Source organism: Lepus europaeus, chromosome 14, assembly GCF_033115175.1.
Source record: "Lepus europaeus isolate LE1 chromosome 14, mLepTim1.pri, whole genome shotgun sequence".
Lineage (NCBI taxonomy): Eukaryota > Metazoa > Chordata > Mammalia > Lagomorpha > Leporidae > Lepus > Lepus europaeus.
The window spans coordinates 21717691-21737680 of NC_084840.1; the positions used below are offsets into that span (position 1 = coordinate 21717691).

Genomic DNA, 19990 nt, shown 5'->3' on the forward strand with positions numbered 1-19990 from the left:
ACCCTGCTACTCCCTGGCCTGCTTGTCCTCACCTCTGACACACACAGAGGGGGACAAGGGATGGGCAGCTGAGGGTGAGAGGCCACCCAGAGGGGATCCGGCCCATGACCTGGAGTTGGGCCTGTTCCGGGCAGGGAAAGAAAATAACTCAGAGCGAACATGGCTGAACTTCAGTCTCCTTTCCCATCTGATCAAAGCCTCGGGGAGATGGAGGTTCTCCGGAGCTGGCTGGAGAAATTCCCCCAGCTCTGAACGCCCAGACAAGGAGCCCTCCTCCCTCCTCTGTGTCATGTCACGTGAGTGTCCCCTCCTCTGCTGTTCTCACCATGGGCACTGCACATGATGACCACGGGGCTGTCACGGTCCCTGCTTCCAGGGACAGGCCTGGACGGTTCCTTGGGACGCTGCACACCATCTGCCCAGTGGATCCTGGATTTATCACAGCTTTAACTGCTGCCTGGGTTGCAACCAGAGTTGCACTGATTCGTGAGCTCCCAGTTTCCAGGGAGGCAGCCAGGGCCAGCGTCCTGGGGCAGGGGCAGGTGTTCGGTGACTGCTTCATCAATTGGACTTTGGGCCTGTCTTCGGATTGAGAGGAACGAGGAAGGCAGGGACACACGACAGAACCGCAGGGCTGGAGAACACGTCATTTTATAAGCGCAGGGCCAGGGCTCTGGGGGGTCGTAAGGGGCACCAGTTTGAAATGTAAATGACAGAAGATCAAGTGTAGGTTAAAGAGCCGGGCTCAAAGCAGATTCCCACTCCGCCTTCCACTTCCGGCCCACGCCCCCCACGCCCCTGCCTGCCCTTCTCCTCGGCTGGGTGCACGTCTATTCTTGTTCCAATTCTTCCTTTATCTGCCGCTTGAGAGGGTGGTGCCCTCGTAGCTGGGGGCACTGCGCGGTCTGCGGTGACGTCCCCTGCTGATTCAAGGCGGCCCCGCACACGTCTGGCCGCCTTCCCCTTCTTGTTCCGGCGGGTGCTGGCATCTGGGAAAGGCCTCCTTCCCAAGAGCAAGGCGAGGCCTTCTGCGGCCTCTGGCTCTGCCTCCACCTCGCAGCTGACGCGGGCTCCGCTGCGCCCTCACTCCACCAACGCAGGAGGAGCCCACGCAGGCGGTGGGCTGTCTCTTCCATAGCATGAGTGGCACTGTGAAGCCTCCAGCCCCCCAGACACCCCGACTGCCCTCCCCCTCCCCCCAGTCCCTTTATATGTTGTCTGAAACTGGCAGAGATGATTGCTCTTCTGAGAGCAGGGAGACGACATAGCTTCGGAAGACTGCAACGGGCCACAGTTAGGATCCGTGCCCAAGTGGCAGCACCAGGACGCGGGAGGAGGGCTGGGGGGGGCGGCCACAAGGATGTGAAAGTGGGGGCCATGGGGTCAGGGTACTCATGTGCACTGAGAGGGGACGAGCTGTGGGAAAGAGGGTTTACGGGTCTACGGACAGCTCACTAATGGGAACCATACACCATCCCCCCAGCGTAAGCGGGCAGGATCTCACTGGTGAGGACCAGCCCCTGGATCAGAGCACAGACGCCACCCCCCACCCCGCCCTGGCATGTTTCCACACCAGGCCCCTTCTTAGCTCAGGGGGATGAGGCACAACTTCACGATGCGGCCCGAGGGTCTTCTCTCTGGGTGAGACCCACAGCTGGCAAGGGCCTGAAGTGAGGGCTGTGCCTCGAGACAGGGCAGCAAGGGCTGTGAGCGAGATGGTGAGGACACCCTCTGCAGTCCGCACCTGTCTGACGGCCAGGAAAGGGAGCAGGTGGCGTGGGGGCAAGAGCCCACCTGGCAGCTCCAGGGGCTGACTGCAAAGGTGTGCAAGAGGAGCTGGGAGCAGGGCCACGCTCAGGGCACCCAGAGACGGGGCACGGGAGGTGACCCGGCTTCCAAGAACACGGGGAGCAGGTGCAGGAGATCGGCAGACAGATAAGGCTCATTAGCACCAGGCCCCGGGCCCCGGGGCACAGCTGGGGAGGTGAGTCAGGTAGGGAATATTGACGTAGTTGTCTGAATCAGGGTCCTCCATCTTGGCAGCAGGCTGGTGACAGATGGTCACATATTCACAGCTGGTCTGCAGAGTGGCGGCTTGGGGCCAGGGGGTTTCAGACACCTGGGCGCAACCAAAGAGGCGTCACTGGAGCAGCATGGGGTGACTTGGGTGTCTCTCACGCTGGGACAAGGGGATCCTGGTCTTGATTGCACAGGCACAGAGGTGGCTGAGCTCCCGCAGGTGAGCCAGTCCCGGGATTTTTTAGGGTGATGCCTCACCCCGGATGGCTGGGAAACCCTTGGACCTAACGTGGGCAGGAAATGCCTCAGACTACAATCATCACCCAAGCACGAGGCCTGGAGATGACCCAGCTGCCAGAGGGGGATAGCCTTGGGGACAAGGTGACATGACCCCTTCCTAGGAAGGGGTTCTGAAGATGCGTGAGTCACCCCCTGCCCCTCTGCCAGGGCTGGGCTGGCCGTGGCTGGGCCTGGCCGTGAGTTCCAGGAATGGGCTGGGTGCGGAAGGGGAGGTGGCCACGTGGGCACAGCAGTGCTGGAAGTGTCGGGATCGCCAACGCCACGATGGTCCGATCCTGGGGTACAGGGCTATGCCGATGACCCCCTACGTAGCACAATGACCGTGCACTGAGAGGTCTCAGAACCGGAAGTCCACGGCAGTGCCGCAGGCACTCGGGAAGCACTCCCAGAGAGGAATGGCAACGCGCAGTGCTTTGACAAAGGGAAGCAGCAGCGGCTCACGGCACAAATGCACCTTCCACTGCCTGTTACGGTCCCTCATTCAGGGTTAACGCCCGTGACCTAGAGAATGGACATACTGCACGGCTCCCTCAGTGAGCACGTGCACCTTGCTGCCCAGGAGTCCCACGGGAGTGGGAGTGTCAAGTAGGGACGCAGGGTGAGCGCACTGAGCAAGGGGCAAGCTCAGCGGAGGGTTTGTGTGGTCCCAGGGCAGTTCCAGAGAGGGGGCTGCTGGGAGGGGCAGGGTGGACAGGCACTGCCAGACCTCCCTAAGCTGCGGTGACCTCGCCCAGGAGCGGTGGCTCATGGCAAGCTCAAGGAGTTCAAGGCACCTGGGCGGCCCTGCTCCTTGCTGCTGGGTGCCACTGTCGCCTTAGCATGAGGCAGAGCGGTCCAGCCGCCCTGGAAGGCAGGGGCGGCTACAGGACTAAGGTAGGGCCAAGGATGGCGGCGACGTGCGGAGCCTCAGGTCACGGTCCCCTCCCTGCACGGGCGTGTGCACATGTGCTGGTGACTCCGTACCCACCCCGGGCCTGGCACCAACCAGGGGATGGCGGACAGAGAACGGGTGCCTGCAAGGCCGGGTGGCACAGGCCCCCTGCGCCGGTCCCTCTGCCCCTAGCATCCCCTGAGAGGCCACTGTCCTGCCATGTCTCAGGCCCCCGGCTCTGAGTCTGTTGGATTAGCGCAGTGGGCACTTTCCTGACAACACTGTTTTTCCTGGCTCCCTGGGGTAGGCAGCCTCTTAGCCACTGCGGGCCACTTTAGAGAATAAAATGCCTTCTCCTCTCAGCTTGGGGACAGGGAGATGAATGGAGAGGCGGCTTCCGGGAGCTCTGCCCAGGGACTCCTCCCTGGGCCAGGTTATCCTGGCCTTGGAGAGGTTGCTGGAACGTTCTCCCGAAGTCAAGGTGAGACCGCGTGGCTTCCACCCCCGTGCAAGCCCCTTCCAGGATTGGCAGTTACGGCTGTCACTCTGCTGAGCCACGGGCAGCCAGCACCCATGCATCGCAGAGCCAGGCCGCGCCCACAGCCCCGCGACAGGTCCCGGGGAGCCAGCGGCCGACGCCCCCACCCTGTCGGGAGGCCCACAGAACGCGCCTCGGCCCAGGCGCCAGGAGCCGCTGGGAAAGCGGGGACCCGCTCCCCTGCACCTGCGGGGCCGCGGTGGCCCATCAGGGAGGGCAGGGCTTACCTGCGGCGGGGTGGGCGGTGCCGAGGCTGCGGGCTCGGCGCGCGGGGCGTCCGGTGCGCCTAGGAGGAACGGGAGGGTCGCGGTGAGGGCGGGCGGCGCGCCCGGGGAGGAGCCGCTGACCCCGCGGCCCCGGGTCGCTGTGCCCCGCCCGGCTGCTTACCCGCAGCGTCCGGCCCCTGAGCGCGGCGCGGGCAGGCGCTGTAGACGTTCTGCGAGCGCGGCCGCGACGAGGTGCGGGAGCGCTGCGCGCGGGGCCGTCGGGTCGCGTCGCGGGCGCGCATCCTCACGGCCAGCCTGCGGACCCGCCTGGAGAAGGCTTCGCGGCCGGGCCGCAGCGGGAGGAGAGGAGAGGAGAGAGGAGCAGGCGTGAGGGGCTGGGGCCCGAAGGCCCGGGGACCCCAGCCCAGCCCATCAGCGCCCGGGCCCCAGCTCACCCTTGCGCCTCTCCACGGCCCTCCTCACCACCAGCCCCAGCAGGGCCAGCAGGAGGAAGGCCAGGCCGCTGGGGACGAGGATGTGGAGGCCTTGGTCCCCCGCGCCGGACGGCGGCTCGTGGCTGAGGGCCCTGCGGGGGAGGGGACGAAGAGGGGGTCGGCGGCGGGACGCGCGCGCGCGGGAGGACACTCGGAGGCGTGGCCCCTGGGGTTGGGGGAGCTTAAAACCCTGTCCTCTCCCCGCAGAGACTTGGCTGTGGAGACGGGAAACGGGTGCGGATTCGGATTCTGCGCGTTCCTGGCCGCGGATCTTATCTCCCTTACGTGGGCTCACGGAGCCGCTGCCCGCGCTGCCCCGCGGGACGGACTGGAGCCGCGGACAGCGAGGCCTGGATGCTCCAGGCACCTCCGTGGGCGGGAGCGCGGGGGTTTCTCGCAGCGGGCCCTCTGCGGGGAAGGCGCTGGAATCCTGTCTCCCCCACCCCGCTCCCCCGTGGGAAGCCGGCGCCATGCGCCCTGAGGTCCCGCTCCTTGCGTGCGTGCCGGGGGCAGCCCCCGCCCTCGCCAGACTTGGCGTCTCTATCTAGAGACCGCGGTGATGCGTGGCTCGGTCTTTTCACGCCCTGGGGATGGCGGGGGCCCCGCGCACGCAGCAGGGCCAGGAAGGTGCTGGCCCGGTGCGCTCGGCGCCGCCTCTGCGGGCAGGTCGCTGTGATTGACTGAGCTAGCACTCGGGGTCTCTTTGAAGCTCCTTAGCGCTCGTGGCCTCGGTTTCCCCACCTACGGAACTCCACTGACGTCGGAGGCTCCTTCCTTACTACCGTGTGTGGTCTTCGCTTAGGCAAAAGTCTCTCCAAGTAGGCTAGGTTTTCTTTGGCGTCTGCGATCATGCTGCCCCCTCGTGGTGTATTACAGAACTTCTCCGGACTGCACCCCGGCGTTCAGACCGGTGCTGTCCCTAAGCCGGGGACCCTCACAGGTGATAGTAAACTTCCTAGTAGCCACATTGAAAAAACAATACTAAGTGGGCGAAAATGATGCTAACAGTCCATTTTAATTTTTTCCTTGTTTGGTTCTTCCCCATCAAAACAGAATCGGATCCTCTGAGTGACTGAACGCCCTGGGTCCCCCCTCTCTCTTCAGGGTGGGGCGGGAGCCTGGGGAAGTGCATGAACAGTGCGCCCGCCCAGGCAGGGTATTCCGCGGGGGCGTCGCCGGAGAAGCCAGGGAGGGGCTCTACAGCGGGCGCTTAGGAAGATGCGTGGGTCTCTGAGCTGCAGCTGCTTCGCCTGGGATCCCGCCGGGTCAGGCTGGAGGAGGCCTCTTACCTCTGCCTGTGCAGCCGGGTGTGGCGGCTGTAGCTGGCCGTCCAGGGCCTGAGCAGCCCCCCCTGAGCCGAGAACTTTGAGGCAGACGGCGGGAGGGTGGGGGGCCTGGCGGCTGCTCCGGAAAACGCTCTGGAAACTCGAGGTTGGCGAGCAGTCGGGGTGGTGGGGGAGGGCCGGTGGGCTGCAGGGGCCTCGGTGCTCTGAGCCGGTGTGCTTACTGCGGGAGATGCAAGGGGAACTGCTGTTTTGTACCTGCTGCGGCTCTGGGCCCAGCAGGATTGGGTCACCATCTTCTTCCCCACTGCACTCTTCCCTTTACCCAGACCACCTGTGGTCTGAAATGCTTCCTTAGCATGCTATCTGTACCCAGCCAGTTCTTTCTATATTTGCTGCAAATACCACTTCCTCCAGGAAGCCTTCCCTGACTTCCTAGGCAGAATTTGCACTCCTCTGAGCAGGAAGAAAAACCTTGCTTATAGTTCTGATCCCAGTCTGCCTTGTGCTGTATCTGGGGGCTTTATCCTCTGATCTGTCACAACCCTGGCTATATGATCTGCTAGGTTACAGCATCCCCTTTGGTTCCCAGTAGGGTCCCCTAGTGTAATCCAGCTACCTCGCCAAATGTATGTGAGGGTGTGATGGAAATAGAGCGTGTCAAATGCGTTTAAAATTGAAAAGGTATTGTCAGTATGATTATTACTCGTTTTACTGAAAAAAAAAATAGAGTTGTTAAAATCGCCAGGGAACAGCAGGTAGAAGACAGCGCTTTGGGGAGCAAAGACAAAGCGGCCTCCAGCTGGGAACCGTCTGCCTGGTCTTGGTTTCTTGCAGTCATTCATAAAAAAAGAGGTAGGTTTTGTGAATGGAGCCCGCACTTCCTTCGTTGTGGTGCCCCCTGGTGGTGATGTCTAAGTTCTACAACCAGGGCTCGCTGTTCGGCCCTAGGGTAGGCTTGAAGGATACAGAAAGCAGATCGCAGCCAGGTACCGCAGGGCAGTCCACGGCTGCGAATCATCTCTGCCAGCCACGCTGTGAACGGAACACGCACCCCACCCTCCATTTTCACAGTGACACGCATCTCCCACTCCCACGGTGGTGGACTGACCTTTGGGTGTTAATCTGAAAGGGCTGCCAGGGGCAGGCTTCTGGAACCCGTGAGGCATCTGCAGATGCAGAAATCTATAAAGCCGCTTCAGAGGCTTGGTTGTCGGCCCCTCTTCCCAGAATGGCTCATACTCTGCTGGAGGCGAGAGGAAGACGCGGGTGATCCCTAGGGAGAGACTGGGGCCTGGGGAAGCGGCTGCTGACCCAGCCAGGGCGGACGGCAGTGAGGGGAAGGAGGGCAGTGTCCACCGAGAGAAGCAGAAAAGGATGTAGGTGGGGTTTTCCCAGAAGGAAATATTCTTTCTCCTAGCCCTGGTCATCAGAGGGGGCTGCGACTCTAGGCTGTGTCGTCCCAGCTGCGTGTGTGCGGGCATCAGTGGGGAAGAGGAGGAAGGCAGGGTGCGGGGGAAACCCAGGACCAGCCCTTAAAGCAATGCGTTTGGCCAATAATGACTGTGTCTTTGCTGTGCACGCATCCCTGATGTTATTCTCGGCACAATTACATGGGACACTTAACGACCTTCTAGAAAATCCTGGAGTGTGAAGCTAATGGAGCCTGCAGTTTCAGCCGTGTGGACCCCAGTTCTTACTGGACTGAGAGTCTGGGGGACTGTGGCACTTAGACGGTTGCCCCGATCTTCCCGCTTAGAAATGCTTTCTGGGCAGGCCGAGGCTCCGTGCAGCCGGGGCACCTACCGCTGTGGACGTTGAGGGCAACTTTCTTGGTCTTGCCATGGTCTGTGTTAATGCCCACTCCGCAGGCATAGATTCCGCTGTCTCTTTCGGTCAGCTCGGTCATCCTCACCAGGAACTGATGCTTTTCTGAGCGCTGCGTCAGAGTGACGCGGCTCTTGTATTCGTCCTTGGTGTAGTGGTTGGATACCACGGTAGCACATGATCGAGACTCAGCCATCTGCCGGCACAGGTACATCCTCCCTTCGACTTCAGGAAGTGGGCACTTGATGGTCACGGATCCACCCAGCTCGGCCTCCAGCTGGACTTCTGGGAGGGGCCTCAGAGCCCCAGCTACTGCAGGGAGAGGGAGTTAATGTACAGGGAGCCCCAGCCCTGCTCTGTCTCAACCCATATCCGCAGCCCTCTGCCCAGCCTTGCCCTGCCCGGCTAGATACTCACTCCCAGATCCAGCCCCCGCTCCACTGAGCCCGGCGTCGGACAGCCCTTAACCTCAGCCCTCTCCTGACGTTTGCTTCTCAGCCTCTTAGCTTCTCTTCACAATCTGAGGCCAGTTGTCCGTGCATCCCTAGCCCCATGCCCAACCCTTAACTTAACCCTCGGCAGCAGCCTCGTTGCCAAACCCAATGGTGTAGGGACCCGGACATCAAACCCTGAGGATATAGCTAAAGCCACCACACTCTCCAAGGGGAAAGAATATGCCCCTGGTGACCACAAATGTTGTTTATGCTTTCAGTGACTCGCGGTGTTGGGAGGCATGGCTGGGCCATACCCAGATGGGTTTTCTCACCTTGCTTGTTTGGCTCGGATCCAGCGGTCCAAGCATCCCTGCACAGCTCTGTTTCTTAAATCACTCACCAAGTGTTCATAGACTGCTTTTCATATCTTAGTAAGATAGCTGGCGTCCCTCCCTCCCAGAATGAATGGTCCAGTGAGTGGCACAGTAGACAACCACAACAGCACAGTGTCACAAAGTTCATGATCAAGTTCAGAATGGAAAAAGCACAGGCATCCTTGGAATGGAGCAGGGATGGTGCCTGACCCAGGCTTTGCAGAGGGATGGTGCAGTCTTAGAGGGACTTTCTGGGAGAAATGTGTTATGGAAGTTGTGACCTGGGCAGAGGAGAGTCCTCAGACTTCCTGAGATTTAGCTACAGAGCATGTGTTAAGAGCAACTCCGGGCTGGCGCCGCGGCTCACTAGGCTAATCCTCCACTTGCGGTGCCGGCACCCCGGGTGCTAGTCCCCATTGGGGCACCGGATTCTGTCCCAGTTGCTCCCCTTCCTGTCCAGCTTTCTGCTGTGGCCTGGGAGTGCAGTGGAGGATCGCCCAGGTCCTTGGGCCCTGCACCTGCATGGTAGACCAGGAGGAAGCACCTGGCTCCTGGCTTCAGATCGGCGCAGCGTGCCGGCAGTAGCAGCCACCTGGGGAGTGAATCAATGGAAAAAGGAAGACCTTTCTGTCTCTCTCACTGTCTAACTCTGCCTGTCAAAAAACAAAACAAAACAAAAAAACCAACCAACTCCAAAGACTTCAGTCCAAAGAGCGCCAAGGGAATCTTTAGAAGAGAGAAGGGACTTCCGGCCTCTGCCTGTGGACGTGCAGTGGAGGGGAGAACACGGGGCAGGGTCAAGAGGGGCATCAGTGGCTGTCACGGCAAGCGCCGAGGTCTACGAGGGCAGTAATGCTGATGAGGGAGGCAGAGGCAGAGGGGCCTGCCCGAAACTCGAGACCAGACATGGAAACTTTCACACGAAAAACCCAGCTAGTCTCACGACGGGAACGTGGCAAGGGAAGGGTGACCCGCTCACAATGTTCCGGGTGAGAGGGTGAGGGGCTCGACCTGTGCGTCCGGAGGGCCTGCACCCCTGTGGGAAGCTGAGCACTCCGTGTGGAAGCACGTGGGTATTTCTGGGTGAGACCGATCTGGCCGGAGAGGAGGCATGAACGGTGCTTCTCCAGGAGCAAGGTGTTATGAAACGGGAGCAGCGCCCCCGGGGCAGAGAGGGGGTTGTTGCCTGTGCGGACACCTCCGGCGGCTCAGTTTGCTCAGGGTTGACTGCTGGGGCAGCCCTGCCTTGCTGGGTCCTCACTGAGCAAACACCAGATGGGTGACACATGACGCACAGGGCAAGCTGCCGGGTACAATGAGCTCCTGTCAACAAGGACGTTGTTTGTGATGTGAAAATGACCAGAGTCCGGGAGAAATGAAAACAAAAAAAATCGAAAAAGCTCTCCTTGGAGTTTTTGGTAACTTTTTAACCTATGCCCGAGAGTTAGAAGAGAAAAAGATGGACATAAGTGTAACTTCCTGGGTTGCGATGCTAAGACGGCAGTGTTGCCCAAGATTCCAGCCAGAGAGCAGGTGTTTAGAGGATAAGACAGCCACGTGCCCTGCATTTCTGCAGTCCTGGGATGCACGAGGTCTTCAAAAAGTTCACAGAAGATGCACATTATGAAAAATCTCTGCATGCATTTTTTTCACATCCTTTTTGCGCCAAAATAAACTTCTATTTTCCCAAGAACTTTTTTTTTTTAATTTTTTTTTTTTTTTTGACAGGCAGAGTGGATAGTGAGAGAGAGAGACAGGTCTTCCTTTTTGCCGTTGGTTCACCCTCCAATGGCCGCTGCGGCCGGCGCATTGCGCCGATCCGAAGCCAGGAGCCAGGCGCTTTTCCCGGTCTCCCATGCTGGTACAGGGCCCAAGGACTTGGGCCATCCTCCACTGCACTCCCGGGCCATAGCAGAGAGCTGGCCTGGAAGAGGGGCAACCGGGATAGAATCTGGTGCCCCAACCGGGACTAGAACCCGGTGTGCCGGCGCCGCAAGGGGGAGGATTAGCCTAGTGAGCCGCGGCGTCGGCCTTCCCAAGAACTTTTGAAAGTCCCCTCAGTTATAACGGCACGCACAAGAAATTCCAGGGAAGAATGGGAGGCCCAGGAGAAGGTGTTTACCAGAACTAATCTGTTTCATGTTACTCTTCTAGAAAGCTACTAAGCAGGCGGCACTAATGTCTAAACTGATGACTTGATTTTCCGGGGTAAAGCTAGGGGGACGTATGTGCCTTGAAGAGTGGCTCTGGGTATCATTACAGATGGGCTGGAAATGCAAGCGTGTGTTGGGAGCACAAAACCAGCCCGTAGTAAGGTGAGGTCCGTGGGTGGCTGAGGACATGCTGGTGATGGGCTCTGCTGCAGGGCTCCTAGCGGGAGAAGGAGGGGGACCTGACAAACACAGATAAGGCAAACATCTCCGCAAGAGGAGAGCTGGCCAAGGTTTTGTTTATCAGAAGGGACCCAGGGTTATGAAACAGCCCCCTCCTCTGTGTACTGCAACCTCGGGTGCCCAGGCCCTGCTGACCCTCTGTCCTGCCCCAGTGATTGGTGTGTCCAATGACTGACAGTCCCACCTCCCATCAAAGGTCATTCCTTCACCAGTATCCTAAGCCTGCCCTTCTCACCTGGCTTTGAACTTCTCTCCCACCTTGATCCCTTCCTCTGCCTGCACTGTTGGTCCCCCCTCCTCCCCCAGCACTGCCATAAGCCCCTGCCCTGTGCTCTCACATCACCCATCGTTGAAGATCCCGCAGTGGGCCTTTGGCCTCCCTTCCACCTGAGACCCCGGTTCTGTGTCGTTTCCCGGGTGCGAAATCAAGTTCATCACGTCTAGTTCATGTCTGCTCTTCCCAGCCTCTCTGCTGTCTGCGCCCGTCAGTGTTTTGTCTTCAGCATTCACGGAAACTCTCCTGTCAGCGTCATGAGGTTGTCCTTGCGCCACGTGCGGTGGTCACTTCTTCGCTGTCTTGGCAGCGCTGGACAGAATCAAGCCCTCCTGTGGACACTGTCCCCTCTTGGCTTCCGGGACACCACACCAGCCGTGGCTGCTCCTTTTCTGTCCCTAACCCCTACCCCTTCCCTATCCCTCTCCCCAGCGTAGGCCCAATCTTCTGTCTTCTCCCCCTTCCCCCCTCTCTAGCTTTTTGACTCTGGTGGCTTTTAGTTCCAAATCTCGGCAGACGTCACCTAAACATGAATTTGTATCTACCCCAGAGACCAGCTTTTCCTCTTAGACATTGTCACTCACGTATCTAAAATGTATGGCGAACTCACAGCACACAACAGTTCCTTGACCACTCTTCCCAGTTCAGAAAATAGGACTAGTCTCCATCCAGCTGTGGGGGCCAATACCTATCCTTGTATTACAGAATCAAGACTACACCTTCGGACCAGTGCCGTGGCTCACTTGGCTAATCCTCTGCCTGTGGCGCCGGCATCCCATATGGGCCCCGGGTTCTAGTCCCGGTTGCTCCTCTTCCTGTCCAGCTCTCTGCTGTGGCCCAGGAGGGCAGTGGAGGATGGCCCAAGTGCTTGGGCCTGCACCTGCATGGGAGACCAGGAGGAAGCGCCTGGCTCCTGGCTTCGGATCGGCGTGGCGCCAGCCATAGCGGCCATTTGGGGGGTGAACCAACGGAGGGAAGACCTTTCTCTCTGTCTCTCCCTCTCACTGTCTGTAACTCTACCTGTCAAATAAATAAATAAAAAATCTTTAAAAAAAAAAAAGACTACATCTTAGGGCTGCATATGTGTGTGTGTGTGCATGTGTTATTGTTGTAGGTCAAGATAAAAAGACTTGAAAGCCCACACGCTGTGTTGCCTCCTTGCTTTGCAATGGAACTCCATATAGGGTCTAGGGAACAGTCAATGGGGGCTCATGCCTGGGGAGCAGGCTCATCCCAACATTTTGAGACCTGAGGGAGGAGTGAAAATGAAGGCCCAAATATCATGTATCAGAGCCTTGTAAAGTTGTAACCCGGGAGTATTGGTGCGTGGTTAAGATGCCACTCGGGCCGGTGCCGCGGCTCACTAGGCTAATCCTCCACCTTCCGGCACCGGCATACCGGGTTCTAGTCCCGGTCGGGGCACCGATCCTTTCCCGGTTGCCCCTCTTCCAGGCCAGCTCTCTGCTGTGGCCAGGGAGTGCAGTGGAGGATGGCCCAAGTGCTTGGGCCCTGCACCCCATGGGAGACCAGGAGAAGCACCTGGCTCCCACCATCGGATCAGCGCGGTGCGCTGGCCGCAGTGTGCCAGCCGCGGCGTCCATTGGAGGGTGAACCAATGGCAAAGGAAGACCTTTCTCTCTGTCTCTCTCTCTCACTGTCCACTCTGCCTGTCAAAAAAAAAAAAAAAAAAAAAAAAAAAAGATGCCACTCGGGACGCCCACATCCCACGTTGGAGTGCGTGGTTTGAGTCCTGGCTCCCCGCCTCTAATTCTGCTTGCTGCTACTGTGCACTTGGAGAGGCAGCCAATGATGGCTTTAGTACTTGGACCCCTGCCATCAGTGGGGGAGACCTGGATTGAGTTCTGGGATCCCGACTTGGGCTGGGCTGTTATGGACATTTTGGGGGTACATCAGCAGATGGGAGATCACTCCGTGTCTGTCTACCTTTTGAACAAAATGAAAATACAAGGCTGGCACCGTGGCTCACTTGGTTAATCCTCTGCCTGCGGTGCCGGCATCCCATATGGGCCCCGGGTTCTAGTCCCGGTTGCTCCTCTTTCTGTCCAGCTCTCTGCTGTGGCCTGGGAGGGCAGTGGAGGATGGCCCAAGTGCTTGGGCCCCTGCACCAGCATGGGAGACCAGGAAGAAGCACCTAGCTCCTGGCTTCGGATTGGCATAACGCCGGCCGTAGCAGCCTTTTGGGGAGTGAACCAACGGAAGGAAGACCTTTCTCTCTGTCTCTCTCTCTCTCTCTCACTGTCTAACTCTATCTGTCAAATAAATAAATAAATAAAAAATGCATAATAAATCAAGCGAATAAATTATTGAATGTGATTGTATTTCCCTATCCTTTAAAAAAGTTCTCCTATCTTTTTTTTTTTTTTTTGACAGGCAGAGTGGACAGTGATGGAGAGAGACAGAGAGAAAGGTCTTCCTTTTGCTGTTGGTTCACCCTCCAATGGACGCCGCGGCTGGCGCACTGCAGCCGGCGCACCGCACTGATCCGATGGCAGGAGCCAGGTGCCTATCCTGGTCTCCCATGGGGTGCAGGGCCCAAGCACTTGGGCCATCCTCCACTGCACTCCCTGGCCACAGCAGAGAGCTGGCCTGGAAGAGGGGCAGCCGGGACAGAACCGGCGCCCCGACCGGGACTAGAACCCAGTGTGCCGGCGCCACAAGGCGGAGGATTAGCCTAGTGAGCCACGGCGCCGGCGTCCTAGCTTGGCAAATCCACACACTCCATGGATGTCCAGCCCGAAACATGGCTATGCAAGCTTCCTGCCCCCAGCTCCTGCCATCTTCCTTCTCCTTTCAGCCCTGATGCTTGCCTGCCCCACACTGGGACGGGGGACACACACACTGGGTCTGCAGCATGCGTGTACACACACATCCATCCCTCCCTGAAAAGCCACCTGTGCCCCTTTTACAAGCATCAGTGTCAACCTCAATAAGGAGACCTGGATAGAAGCTTTTAAACTGCATCCAGAATCTTCTGGACAGCAAACTGTGGTTCGAGCCGAGGGGGTGTGGATGTAGGCATGGGGTGGATGCATTCCCGTGGGCCTGAGAAGTCACCCCCCTGGGGGGGGGTCGGGCATGCCTGGAGAAGGAAGGGGCCCAGCTGGGATGGTGACCCTGCTCAGGAGAGACTGAGGTGGCACTATGTAGAGATGCCTCTCTCCTGAGGGTCTTCCTCTCCCATCACCCCTGTTCCTTCTCAGGCCTTGGGCTGTTAGCCCTCCACCGTGTGCCGCCCCCAGGGGCTGGTCTCTCCCCACCAGTAAAGCACTGTTCCTTTGGACTGTTAACACTTTTCCATCCCGAATGCCACAAATATTTGCGTTTCTTCCACACTCTAGATACCACACGGAAAGCTAATGAAGAGCAACCATTTTAACGTGAGAGCAACTTATCATTTCATAAACCAAGTGAGATGGACACACACCGAGCCACGGCCCGAGACAGAACCTGATCGGCAACTGGAGTTCGGAAGAGGATGCTCAGGAAGTCTACAAGAGGGAGATGGAATGTGAGAGGAGCTTTGAAGGACCCATAAAAGGTGAAGGTGAGAGCAAGGGTGCTGCTGGTGGTGGAAGCCACACAGCAAGCGCAGGCCGGGTGGCAGGGGTGCTTGGCGCGTGTCCTAGGGAGAGTCTGGGCTGGCTGGAGGTTGGGAGAGTGCGGGGGTATGGTAGGCTGGGTGGGTCAAAGGGCAGTCCAAGGTGTGTGCAGTTAGCTCAGTGGGTGCTGGGAGCCATGGAAGGTTCTGGGTAAGGGGACCCCTGTGATCAGCATTGAGCCTTAGGAAGATTCATTGGGAGTTGCACGCAGGCTGAGTTGGAGGCGTGGGAGGGATAGTTAAGAAATGGGTAGATTGTGAGTCAGTTGTGGGGTGAATCAAAGTCGGGGCAGGTGGTCAAGAGGCCTCCTGGCATCTGTGGCTAATGTCAGAGACAGGGCAGATGCACAGTCGGTTCAGATGGTGAGAAAGGAGGAATTTGAGAGAAAGTGTTGTGGTGTTGCAGTTCAGGTCCTGGGAGGGGATGATGTTGAAGTCGGGGTGCCCCATGACAGCTGGAAGCCGAGATGCAGGATTTGGCAACTGGGTGCTGGCTACTGAAAGGGGGAAGAGAATCCTCCCTGAGAGTGGCGCCTTGGAAACTCAGGGCTGAGATGTGGAGGTGCGAGGATAGAACCTTGGAGGTACCTGCCTTTCCATCCCTAAGAGTGGGCTGCACTGTGCAGGCGAGGTGACACCTGCAGCCCGAGAGTTAACACCTGGCGCGCCTAGGAGAACCGTCTGGAGTAGAGAGGGGGAGAGGGAGGCTCCCAACCTTGTCCTGCCCCGGGTTCCGGGTTGCATCTGAGTCTGTCCAGAAGCATCCGAGCTGGAGGTTGCCTGTGGTCAGTTGCAGCCTCCCGGGGAGTTGCAGGTGCTTCCCCAAGTCTTACCTGGCAGGAAGCAAAGCAGCCAGAGGCGGAAGTCCATGGCTCCTTCCCGGGCAGGATCCCATCCAAGAGGCGCAGGAGAGTAGAGAGAGACCCGCTGCTCGCCCGGAGTCCTCCACAGAGGGGAGCCTCCGGGAGATCTCTGGCCTCGTTGAGGAACAAGACTTGCAAATGAGGAAATGACAACCTGTCTTGTTTGCTGGCTTGTCTTAGGCTAAAAAAGAAAATGCCAGCAAACCACAGCGGAAGTCAGGAGTTGAGAAAACATGTTGTGTTGTGTGAGCGCAGGTCACCGGGGTTCAAGGTGTCTCTAGACACCCTCAAGGCTGGTAGCAAGTACAGGCCTGGCCTTTCTTTGCCTTGGCACTTTTTCTTGGACAGGCATCCCATGCTTTTTAGGAGCATGTATTTTTCAAGTGCTTGTTTTCATTTATTTGAAAGGCAGTCTCTCTCTCTCTCTCTCTCTCTCACACACACACACACACACACAGAGAGATCTTCCATTTGCTGGTTCACACTCCAAATGCCTGTGATAACCAGGGCTAGCCAGGCCAACACCAGCAGCTAGGAATTCCATCTGGACCTCCCACCTGGATGGCATTGGGCCCAAGTACTGGAGCCATCAACTGCTGCCTCCCAGTGTGCATTGGTAGGAAGCTGGATCAGAAGTGGAGGCAAGATTTGAACATGGGCACACTGGTGTGGGCTGTGGCCTGCCCTGCCCCACCACAGCGCCTGCCCTGCCCCGCCACAGGGCCCGCCCCATAGGAGATATTACTGGACTCTTGGGCTGCAGGCCTTGCCTTGTTCCCGTCCTCAGGGTGAAAAAGCTTCATCGCCAGTCTGCCTCAGCTGGTAGAGACGGCATGGCCTGGGACTCAAGTCAGATGATTTCTTTGTCACCCTTCCCCATCACCAGTAAACCAGTGGACAAAGTCCTCTGGGCGTCTATGAGTGGAGATGCTGAGCAGGGACTCTGAGCGATTCTCGGCTCTTCTGTGAGTCTCGCTTTTCTCATGTGGGGAATAAATGGGGGTGGGGCTCTGTGAGCCCCCCACTCCCACCCTGCCAACAGCGTCCCTGGGCCTCACTAAGCCGGCTCAGCACCTCGGCCGCCCCTCAGCCCTCCCCTCACCCAACCGTCCTCTGAGCACTGCCTGCCGGCAGGGCCCAGACTGCTGCCCCATGACTGCTGGTCATTGCCTGAAGTCTCAGTGGCCTGGCAGGGCCACCATCCTTTGGGACCACAGGGCCCAAGAGCGGAGCCCTTTGAGTGCTGGAGGACAGAGGGAGCTGCCGAGGCCATGCAGGATCAGGCAAACGGCTCTTCTCTTTGCTTCTTCTTTTTTAAATAAAGATTTACTTATTTATTTGAAAGGCAGAGAGAGAGAGATTAGGAGGGAGAGAGATCTTCCATCTGCTGGTTCACTTTCCAGATGGCCACAATGGCTGGAGCTGGGCTAATCCGAAGCCAGGAGCCAGGAGCTTCTTCCAGGTCTCCCACATGGGTGCAGGGACCCAAGCACTTAGGCCATCTTCCACTGCTTTCTCAGGCCATAGCAGAGAGCTGGGTCAGAAGTACAGCAGCTGGGACTCAAACTGGTGCCCCTATGGGATGTGGGCACTGCAGGCAATGGCTTTACCCATACGCCACAGTGCTGGCCCCAGGCAAACAGCTTTGGATGTCGGGCAGAGACCTGAGTTCTTGTCCTGGCCTGGCACGTTCTAGCTGTGGGTAAGCTTCCCTAGACCTTGGTTTTTGTCGTTGACCAAACAGGGCTGGCCCCTGCCTTGCCCACCCCCCACAGTTTTGGGAACACCTAGCAGAAACTGCAACCATGGAAGTGCTTTAAGAGCCGTGTGGTGTGGAGGGGTGCAGGGCTGTAACCTATGGGGGCCAAGAGCCTTGTTTCTGGATGCTTCATTCTGGGATGGTGGTTCTGAGTGCCTGCAGATCCAGCGGCCTCTTGTGCCCACGGGGGATTCAGGCTGTTCCCACATGGTTGGTGGGGCAAGGCAGGGGGAGGCTGCCAGGGCCGCTGGCTGCTCAGCAGTCAAGGGCACAGCATGCGACACACACCCCTGCACTTGCTCCCATGTGCCAGATTTGTCACATGCTGTCCAAAGCACAAAACAACAAGGTCAGGGTGGAAGTTGAACGCGGTGCTCAGAGCAGGTGCAGAGGAAGCGTGCGTGGGGGTGTTGGGTCTGCCCTGCCCCACCCCTCTCTGGGCCTCCACTGGCCAAACAGCTGTAGTTGTAATATCTTCCAGCGGCCAAATGACCCGAGGTGTCAGGGGACCGAGTGCCCAAGGTCTCAGTGGGGTCGGCTCCCTCCTTTCCCCATTCCAATGCACCACGGCTAGGCTCTGCTTGGTAGGGGTAGGGAGGGAAAGAGCAAATACAAAGGAATGAAGGAATGAAGGAATGAGATGTGTGTGTGTGTGTGTGTGACTGTGGATGGGAATGTGCACATATGTGTGTGTGTGTGCTTTGTGATGTGTGTTGTGCTTTGTGTGAGTGATGTGTAGCCACAAGTGTATATGTGATGTGTATGACATTAGCATGTGAGTGTGTGCTGGTGGGCAGTGTGGTGTGGTTGTGAGCACATGAGGCATGTTGTGTGACGTGTCAACACGTGTGATGTGTAAGTAGGCGATGTGTGTGATGTTAGCATGGGAATGTGTGCTGGTGGGCAGTGTGGTGTGCTTATATCTCTCTCCCTTGGGGTCTCACGTGGGCAGGCTCCAAAGTGCCACCTCCTGGGCCTTTCCAAGTGGAGGGACTCCACCCACCCGTAAGCAGCCCTCCTGTTCCATACAGCAGAGACCATGAGGATCCCCTCGCCTGATGGACGTGCCCAGGAGCCCCTCCTCCGGCCCTAGCAGAGGCTCCTGGCTCTGGCATCCTTCCAGGGACTCAACACAGCCTTGCCTGTCCTAGAGCGAGCCACTCCATAGGAGCAGGACCCCTTACCACGGGCCTACGTATGACTTTCTCCTAGAAAAACGTGGCAGAATGTTGGTGACTAGGATCTGTCTCCTGAATGTGGTGTATTCCTGTTGGTCTTCAAAGGTTGAAACCCGACATAGGTAGGCATTTTGGACACATTTTAATGTGCTTAATCAGCAAAACTCTGGATTTTAGAATATTCATGTTCCCATGTCTAGGACAAAGAGTTTTGGCTCTCGAGAGAAAGGGTTGACTGCTCCTTTCTTTATTTTAAAATTTACTTATTTATTTTGAAAGTCAGAGTTAGAGAGAGAGAGAGAGAGAGAGAGAGGTCTTCCATCCACTGGTTCACTCCCCAGATGGCTGCAGTGACCAGTGCTGGGCCAGGTGGAAGTCAGGAGCCAGGAGCCAGGAGCTCCATCCGGGTCTCCTACATGGGTGGCAGGGGCCCAAGCACTTGGGCTAACCTTTTCTTCTTTTCCCAGGCCTTTAGCAGGGAGCTGGATCAGAATGTGGAACAGCCAGGACACAAACCGGGGCCCATATGGGATGCTGGCGTGGCAGGCACCGGTTTTACCCACTACGCCACAGTGCCAGCCCTGCCGGCCCTTTTCCTTAGCCTGGGGGAGAAGCTGGAGAAGTGCTTGGCTCACTGTGCGGTCTCCACTCCCTGCCTGCTGCAGCCCCGTGGCCGGCTGGGGCCGCTGGGCTGTGTGACCCCTTCTCGCTCGTATGAGATGACTTCTTATTTCTACTGCCGTCTACTGTACGGCTAATCATGCCGGGGAAGCTGGGAGTGGGGAGGCACGCTCTCCTCGCTTCCCTGGCCGGGGGACCGCAGCACAGTCACTCCTCTCCGCTGCCTACTGCTCTTGGGAGAGATGTTCTATCTCGTGTCTTAAACAAATTAGAGATCTTTTTAAATTTTTTTTTTTAGCTTTACAGAACAAAACCAATTGCTGTAAGCAAATTTCTAACCCCTGCTGGGGCTCAGTAATGCACAGTCATTTCATTATATAATGGACTTTCAGTGAAGAACCACCAAAATAATTCAAGAAATGGGGAAAGTCTTCCTTGTGGCCATATATTTAAGGCGTGCCCTGAGTGTTGGCTGTGCACTGTCATTGCTCATTGGTTCACCAGCGTCAGTCCCATTGTTGATGTCCCTTCCCTGTGCTGGGCCGAATAGTGGTCCCCTACCCTCGATTCCTGTCTGCCCGGAACCCTGCCCAGCTTCCTTCCTCTTTTTTTGAAATATTTATTTATTTAAAGGTTTATTTTATTTATTTGAACGGTAGAGTTACAGAAAGCAGTGGGGGGAGGGTTGGGGTGGGGGGAGAGAGAGATCTTCCATCTGCTTGCTTGTTCAGTCCCCAAATGGCTGTAACGGCCAAGGCTGGGCCAAGTGGAAACCAGGAGGCAGAAGCTTCTTCTGGGTTGCCTAAGTGGGTGCAAGGGCCCAAGCACTTGGACCATCTCTGCTGCTTTCCCCAAGCCATTAGCAGGGAGCTGGGTAGGAACTGGAGCAGCCGGAACACGAACCAGTGCCCATAGGAGATGCTGGTGTGGCAGGTGG

General features: G+C 57.8%; 1 protein-coding gene across 2 annotated transcripts; it reads right to left on the minus strand.

Annotated features, from left to right (window-relative positions):
* Positions 1-641: 641 nt before the first annotated feature.
* Positions 642-15502, minus strand: FCMR (Fc mu receptor). 2 transcript variants are annotated; one of them, XM_062211295.1, is made up of 5 exons: positions 15466-15502; positions 7518-7850; positions 4116-4271; positions 3956-4014; positions 642-2119 (listed from the first exon to the last, which is right to left on the minus strand). In XM_062211295.1, the coding sequence occupies exons 1-5, from the start codon at positions 15500-15502 to the stop codon at positions 1946-1948; spliced, it is 759 nt and encodes a 252-aa protein (XP_062067279.1). In that variant the 3' UTR covers positions 642-1945. The 2 variants fall into 2 exon arrangements, with proteins under 2 accessions (XP_062067279.1, XP_062067280.1); XM_062211296.1 differs by lacking the exons at positions 7518-7850; positions 15466-15502 and adding exons at positions 4390-4520; positions 5170-5530.
* Positions 15503-19990: the final 4488 nt, after the last annotated feature.

Bases quoted from the DNA above. Each gene is read 5' to 3' on its own strand.
- FCMR (XM_062211295.1), bottom strand. From the start codon at position 15,502: ATGGACTTCCGCCTCTGGCTGCTTTGCTTCCTGCCAG. The intron at 7,851-15,465 runs GTAAGACTTGGG...CTCTCCCTGCAG, and splicing joins GCTGCTTTGCTTCCTGCCAG to TAGCTGGGGCTCTGAGGCCC. The intron at 2,120-3,955 runs GTAAGCCCTGCC...GGTTGCGCCCAG, and splicing joins CACCGCCCACCCCGCCGCAG to GTGTCTGAAACCCCCTGGCC.